Below are 8,219 nucleotides of genomic sequence, written 5' to 3'. Positions count from 1 at the left end.
CAGAGGTTTGGCAGCAAGCCCAGATGGCACGGTTTGAGGTTTAACACAGAATTGACAATACCCTCTCATACCCACTTCAGTCGGATGTGTGCGTAGAATGAATAGACGTGATCTCAGGGTCAGGCGGCTTTACTGATGGAAAGCTGCCAGTTGGTCTGATAATGGAGGCAGAGCTCTAAGTAAGCACTTACATTAATTCTATTACTAAGCACAGTAACCTGCTGAACAGACAGACTTTAAGGACCAGAGGCAATCTGGTGGACTGAAATACTCCCGATTGAAGGGGGCTGACATTACTAATTGGTGATTTTTCTTCCTCTTCATTTTGTTTCTCTTGATTCTTTTGAGGTTGTCCAGACATTTTCCTGGCTTAAGGAAACAGGTTGGGCAATCTTAGAGAAATGTACTTAATTAGTATTAGTGATGGTGGCAGGTCTTGTTAAGCCAGGAAGCATCCGGAATTAAAAGGCTTGAAATTGCTCACTGGACCATCGCCCTCGGAGTCAGGCTCATCAATGCTCTTTGTTGCAAACAAATTGCATCCCTTTCTAGAACTGCAATTTGGGATCTCTTTTGGCTTAGCAACTCACACTTTCCCAGATGTAATTTTATTGAAAAAATAATTTGCGTATGTTTCATTGTTACAAAAGAAATGCATGCTTACTGTAGAAAACTAAAATTCAGTTAAGTAAAAAAAACAAAGCTAAAACGTTGGCAATCCCATCTACCTAAAGGCAACCATTTTTAACCCCTTGGTGTGTATCTTTTCACACCCCCTTCTACACTGTGTGGTGTGTTTGTGCATGAATTTTAACTACAGGGCAGTAAAGTAAATTTTAAGAAGTATAAAGGCAGTAATTAATGTTATAGAAAACAAAAACCAGCAGATCTGATTGGTACAGCCAAAGGCTTATTCTTGAAAAGGACTGGTAAAATAGATCTTTGTTGGTCTCCTCTAAGGGGAAAAAGAGAAAAACACACAAGTGAACAACATGTGAGGTAAGAACATGGATGTAACTAGACAGATGGGAGATTACAAATCTAAGAGAACACGATGTTTGTAAACGTGTAAACATGCTACCGAAAGGCTTCTGGGAAAATGCTTGGTGACTGGTGGAAACACGTGGAAGCAGTCTACTAACATTGAGGAATCCCCTCCATTTAATTCGGGCACTTTTATCTTAAGATCAAGGTCCCGGGTGTGGCCCTGGGCAGGTGGGTGATGCACAGAGAAGGTGGCGGCTGCAGGATGGAGGCCAAGGATGGGGGACAGTTCAGCCACATTGAACAAGATAGATCAGCACATGCTCTTCAATGCTCACGAAGTACTGCATTCAAAGCCCATCTTCAACATCCTAAAAAGGTTCAAGTTCTGCATTTAGCATAGAAATTACACGCCAAACTCCTGAATCATTTGCAGCCATTTTTTTTATTCCAAATGTGTGTTTTTGTAAACCTGCATTTCCCAAACAGTGCAAGTAAATTAGAAGTGACTGCGTAGACTTTAATACACGTGACTTCGTAAGGAGGAGGAGCACCCTTCCCACAAAATCCCTCAACGGAAATGTACATGGATGCATCAGTCAGGTTCTGGAAGTGAAGTTAGCGTGGGTGTCTGCCATGCAATTAATCACTCTTAAAGCTTTTAAACTCACTCTGCCCGTCACACCGTGCACATTAGAATTTTTTTTTAAAAAACCTTAACAAAGTCTGAAATCTAGATCATTGTGCTATAAAGCATTGCACCACATGGGAAATTTGTTCATTATCCCCCCAGTGTGCTGAAAATCGGAAGACATTCTAGAAGGTTCATCTTGGCCCTACTGGCTCTGTATCCTCCCTTCAGCCATTCTTCATTTTAGAAAATATTCTCCACTGTGCATACCACCACTCTATATAGCAGAACAACACATCGCCGAAACCCCTGTCCATTGGAGCATTTCTGAAATGACACTTTCTGCCTTCTGTCTGCTCAGGGCCCTTTCCCCCCATGACCGTCGTTTTGCAGCGCCTCTAAATTCCCGGAAGTCAGGCCTATGTAGGTTTCACCTGATGCACATTTCCGATGTGACCTATGTGTAACTGCATTCCCCTGGCCATAATGCCTTTTTCAAAAATAAAAATAGTTGAATAACCTTTACAAACTGACCCTGCTAGGGTTTTAACAGGTAGCATGAAGCATACGTATCACTTGGGGGAGAAAGGCAACTATTTCCACATTGAAAACAGGTCCCAGATGTTCCTGTTAGTTTTCTGTTTGCTTTTAACCCCCTTGTCTTTGGCTCAAAGACGGTAGGCTATGCGTGACTTGGTGAAGGAGGACTACTGGATTTTCTACATTTCCCAGACTTTGGAATCCTCCTGGTGATGGGATTTTCCTGAAGTGCTGACTGAGAGAGCTGATTCCTGATGTGTGCCTGTCAGTCCCCATAAAGCCAGTGGACCCACTCCCTTCTCCTAGTGTCTCCTTGTTCCTAAAATTCATGGCCTCTTCTTAGTGACAGGTCTAGGACTCATAGTGGGGATGTTCCCAACTCATGAGTCCCATATCAACGAAGCATAAGCAAATCATTTTTGAACAGAGGGCATGATTTTCGTCAAATTTTAAAGGGTCCTTTTTCATACTTGAAAAGTGTCTCCATATTTCTGACAGTGAAAACCATACTGAATCTATAACTAAAAGCTGCAGCAGCTGTGAGAGAGAATATCTGATAGGATTCCACAGTGAACCCATACGAGCAGGAAGGTTAGAAACTGGAATGCACTGTGGACTTTTAAAAGAATATTCTGGAGGCATAACACACAGATGCCATTCACCCCGTCTGCTTCCCCTGAGAGCCGATTGAGAACTTCTGAGCTGGGGTGGAGCTGGTAAGATGCCCAGCTGAGAGTGGGCTCACAGTGTGCTTGGCTTCTTTATCACTGTGTTAAACGGCCCCCTGTTGCCCCACCTGCTACTTGGCCCCATCGGACACGCAGAGGCACCAGCCTTCCCCAGATAGACTCTTGGAGTGGCTGCTAGTGTTTGCTCCTGGTGATGCCAAGGCCAATTGTTTTAAAAAACTGTCTTATGAAGTCGTAGTGATCTCCTGAGTATATGACTACTCATGTGGGTCTACCATTTGGAATCGACCAGAGGCAAAGAGATCCTGGCTCTGAGACTGCCCACAGGAGCAGGGTGAGTCATCCCCCTACACCACCGCCAACGTGTCTACACCCCTCGCGGGAAGCTGGTTAGTGGCTATAGATGAATTTGTCCAAAGCTGCTGATGGAGCTGACCCAGGCCTACCACCCAAGAATCTTCAATGGTTTATTAAAGGGCAGCGTGACATGGTGAACAAAAATCCATCAAAGGAAAGCTACACGTGCGGTCTCATAAAGGAGTCCACACTCTACATTCCTCTTGCAGGGAGGTTTGGCTCTCCAGGCCAAATGTGCCTGTGGTGTTCTTGGGGTACCTTGCAGCACCTAGCGTTGCTCCTGATGCACTGCAGGGGCCGCATAAGTATCCTTGAAATGAGTGACTAAGACCCACTCAAAGCTGCCTTTACTACTTTTGATAAAAGTCCCAGGAGAACTCTGAGAACGGGCTTCTTTGCCTGCATCCACCCAGTAGTTACCTCTGTGCCTCCATCCCTCCGTTAGAAGCAACATCTCTGACTTCATTCTAAGATCAGCCTCGTTCATGCCATGGACCCTGTGGCTTGGTCGTCTATTCCCATATTCACCACGAGGGGACACGTGATACATACACCGTCTTCCTGCATCAGACTCAACTGCATAATGAGGCATGAAAAGACACTTATGTTCCATGCCGGGTTCACAGCTGCCCAGCATCCTCATGATTCTGCCCCAACTTGAGATGTCTTTGCAAATATTAGCCAAGTCCGTGCACAGAACACCTGTCTCCTCTGAAGCGGAGTTCTGTGTCTTTGCAACAGTGTCCACAGACCCCCAACATGTTAGTTTCCAGCAAACAAGGCCCTAGGAGAAAGATCCTTCATCTTATGTCTTGTTTTGTTCCCATCTGATGCCGTCTGTTAGGTACCTGGGGCATCAGTGGGCCATAATCAGCCAGTAAAGACTCTTTGTCAGACCCTGTTCTTGGCCACATGTTTTTTCTCTCAGCAGATGGTTCTCGGGGATGGCGGCCAGAGCTGCCTCAGTCACTGAGTGTTCACGATGGGCCAGGTGCAGTGCTGAGCACACTACACCCATCATCTCATTGCCCTTTAAGAAAATCACATTGTACTCAAGACCAGGCAGCAGTGCATCTGATAATAAACACTGTCAAACGGGGAGACTGGAACTGAAGGCTACAACTCAGCATTCGCACACGCAGGGGGCAGAGCAGATGTCAGTGCTGTGCCCAGATCCCTGTGCATCATTTCTTTCACATCGTTTCTGGACAGCCCCCCCTGTCCCGGCTGGGGGTGCACTTCCAGCTCTCCTTTAGAGGACCACCTTTGGGCTATCGGAGCCAGTCTGCCAGCAGGAACCGAGAGTGGGAAGTTTACACCTCCCCTGGGTGCAAGAATTCGGAAGCTCAGCTCCCTTGCCTCAGGATGGGACAACTCTGAGACCTAACTTGCCCTCCAGAGCTCCTCGTAGGCTCAGGCTGAAGCTGCCCTCCATGGGATGTCCTCTGAAATGGCACACTTCCCTGGCTTTTTTCCCTTCCCTGTCCTGCCTCCCTCACACCCCTACTGCTGTCTCCCGGGCACGGGACACGCTCTTAATCGGTTACTCGCATGCAAATCCCTGTATCAGAGTCTGCTTTTTGGGAACCCCACTTAAGACAGTATTTTAAAAACGAAGGATAGGTTGAATGGTCATCTCTGGGAAGGGATCTGCAGTCACCATTAGCTGGGACAGCAAGAAGGGTAGGGGAAGTGGAGACCTCTGAACTCGATGAAAAGGCAACGCATCACAGCATTCAGACACAAGTCTTTGCTCGCTGGGCACCGATTTAGTCCCTGTGGTGTGCGGACTCTGACGCATGATGTCCAGGATGAGACGCCATTCTGAGGTTTACCAGATGACCAAATGGCCTTGCTCCAAGCTGTCATCTATTAATCCAAGTGGAAGGAGGGTAGGATGTCTGCTATAGAGGTGATGCAGACCAGACCTGTGCCAGGGTCAGGTTTTTCCATCCAAACTCCTGCTGGAAATCTTCCAATGACAGGTACATATGAAAAACCACTTCGAGTTCTTTAACACTTTACTTCGAACTTGACTCCAGGCGATGAAGATGCGAATTGTTTTAGGGGTCTCGCCACCACCACAGTTTATACGCAGCACCGCCAGCTTGGTGGATTCATCCCACGAGGTTTCTTCAGATTATTTTATCCGCAAGTCTCTTTTAACAGCAAGTTCCAAAGTACGATCAGGTTTTTACTCTTTAAAATTTGTATGAATGCACATGTACGCTCAAGCTTTCAGGCCAGATATCAGTGCTTGAGTGAATTATATAACTATTTAATAGACATAATAAGACATTGATACAAATATAAAGACATAATCAGTATAAAAGGCTTATATTTATAAAAATACTTTTAGGTAACAGTTTTCCCCTGAGGGTCGACCACGCAGGTTGCAGCCATAAATATCGCTCAGCTCTGTAGCTTGCTTTCCAAAGTTTGGGGCTCATCTCTAAAAGGAAATGGGTGGTGGCTCCAGTCATGTGACCTGGCCAGAGTGGCTGCCTCAGGTGGGCTCCTGGGCTTGGTAACATGAGGAAGAGGACAGCGTCAGCGGGGCCTCCGGAAAATCTGGAGAAGATTCTTTCTTCCAAATATGGAAGATACAAAGATCAAGGACGCCAGGCGGATGGTGGGGTCACGTGACTGGTGGGGCAGGTCACTGGTTTTTCTGGACCCAGTCCCAACCATCTGCGTTCTCTTTCCGGTTTTTCTCAGCTTCAATGATTTCTTTGTACCTTCGGCGAAAGAAGCCCATCTGAAAGGTAGAGGGAGGAAAAGCCAGGTTAGAATGTTGGAGAATCAGTCGTTCTGCTCCCCTGGGTGAGGAGGAGGGATGACCTATACTCACAAAGCTGGGAGGGCTTGGAAAACCCCTCAGACGAGACTGACTTAGGAAAAGCATTATTGGGGTGCCGCCTTTCAAAATGCATGGACTTCCTACAGGTTATCTTCTGGTTGTTCCTCATAAAGTGCTTCTGGTGGCTTGTCTCCCAAATGGTGTGCCGGGGAGCACCCATTACTGAGCATAGTTACTCAAAGGCATTTGGGAAATAGGTTTCATGGTCAAGTAAGTTTGGGAAATGCTGCTTTCTTTCTTCCTTTAAGAGCTATGGGATGCACAGGAGAACAGTCAGGGTCTAATAAACCCTTAGTAAAGGATCCAAGAAATTCAGGGACTTAACCTTTCCTGAGCTCACTGGGCTTTTGATAAACCTATTACTATCCTGGGAGACATTAGCCATCGTGGGGTAATTGATAAATACCGTTCTCCCAGCAGCCTACCTCGCTGTCCCTCTAGATCTTTCTCTCAGACCTACGAAACATGCAGTACCCACGCCATGACCAGCAGGGTGAACTCCCCTAGAACTGGCATCTCTCCGGATCCAGGATGGGTTTCCTCTAGCTTACTTCCGGAAAGGCCTTCCCCTCTGATGTCTTACAGTTTTTCACATACCAGAGGGCAAGTTTGTAGCGCTTCTCACCCAGCCTTCACTGCCCGAGAGGTAAGCCATGTTTGTAGCCCAGACCTGACCTTCTCCCAGGCTCAGGGAGACTTGGCATGTCTTGTCCTTTGCGCACCGGCATTAGTGGCCACTGTTTCTGAGGTCAGACACCCCTTCCTGCCTCTGCCCTTAAACATGACCGGGTGTGGGTTACTCCTGTTCCCTCTCTTCTTGGGTGTGACAAGCCTCAGGTGCGTGACCTACCAGAGTTTCCCCGTGGAACATGCTGGCAGGGGTAACTGGTCTTACCGCGTCTTTATTGCCTTCCTTCTCTTTCCTATCTCGCTCCCCTGCTCTGATCAGTGTTTCCTGAGGTCACCTTGTGAATCAATTACCCGCCCTCAAACCTCCATTTCAGTCCCCTTGAACGGAGGGACTCCAACAGCCACACACGTTCGGTCAGCCGTTGGCGGGTCTGCGGCGCTCTCGTGAGCCTGTAAGTCCTGTAGCCATGTGGGAACATGCTCACGAGCAGCGATTTCTGCAGCGTGCTGCCAAGAGCGAATATAAACCCTGCCCCGAGGGAACGATCATGCAAGCCCGGCTCTCATGCGCGCATCTCCCCCAACTCCTTCACTCCGAGCTGAGCACCCACAGTCATTCTGATGGTCACAATTCTTACCCGCCGCCCCCCCCCCCCCCCCCCTCCCTCCGCGCGCCCCCCCCCCCGCCCCCCCCCCCCCTCCTTCGGGCCCCACTCCCCCCCCCCCCCCCCCCCCCCCCCCGCCGCCGAAGGGTCTGACTGCCTCGCTGAAGATGAGAACTGTCAAGCCAGCTGCCAGGAAGCATCTCCACCCACATTGCCAGGGGAATCCTGAGAGTTCACTTTGCGTGGAGTCAGTGAAGGGGTGGGTGCAGTCTGAGCGACGGGGAGGAAGCTTTCTTCAAACACCTGGCAAGGGTCTTGTGTTCTGAGCTTCCATCCTCATGGGCAGCTAGCTTTGCGGACAGACACCGAATTCCTAGGGTTTGCAGCCCTGGTGGCTTCTTCTCCGCATGTGCCAGAACCCCACTTTCTGACCCTCCCCTCCACCCCCTGTCCAGGCCCCCCCCACTTTTTCCTCCCCTTAAATCTCTACCACCTTCTCCCCTCTGCAAGGAATGTGGAACAGGGGCTGGATGTTTTGGGAAAAGGCCCTCAAAGACACCCACAGAAGGTCAGAAGAGCAACCCACAACTTACTGGAGAGGTCTAAGGAGTTACTGCTTGGAATACCATTATGATAAAGATGTGGTTGACGGAGCAAATATGTCACGAGCACCTTCTGTGCTAAGGAGAACACAATCCTGAGACTGAGGCTGGATGTGATATGGAAATGAGATTCTTTAGCAGAGAACCCTTCCCGCAGATGGTGGAATGATTCACGGATCCCAGGTTACTCACTTTCCAGCTCCAGAGAAGTAACTTATCTCTACTGTGGCACTAATCAAGCGGGATTTCAACTGTTCCCTCGTTAACTTTCCTATTTGTCTTAAGTCTTAGAAGTCCTGGAAGGTAGGATTTTGCATGTTA

At 48.3% G+C, this 8,219-nt stretch overlaps 1 protein-coding gene across 1 annotated transcript in view; it reads right to left on the bottom strand.

Moving 5' to 3' along the window:
- Positions 1-1,410: 1,410 nt before the first annotated feature.
- ITGA9 (integrin subunit alpha 9) overlaps positions 1,411-8,219 on the bottom strand; it is a 346,914-nt gene continuing 340,105 nt past the window's right edge. Inside the window, exon 28 of the mRNA XM_034991993.1 lies at positions 1,411-5,959. Within this exon, the coding sequence (XP_034847884.1) occupies positions 5,861-5,959 (99 nt within the window). The 3' untranslated portion in view covers positions 1,411-5,860. The remainder of the gene's footprint in view (positions 5,960-8,219) is intronic.

This window comes from Mirounga leonina, unplaced genomic scaffold (genome assembly GCF_011800145.1).
Source record: "Mirounga leonina isolate KUSES-001 unplaced genomic scaffold, KU_Mleo_1.0 Mir_115, whole genome shotgun sequence".
Taxonomy (NCBI): domain Eukaryota; kingdom Metazoa; phylum Chordata; class Mammalia; order Carnivora; family Phocidae; genus Mirounga; species Mirounga leonina.
This window is presented reverse-complemented; position numbering and strand designations above follow the sequence as displayed.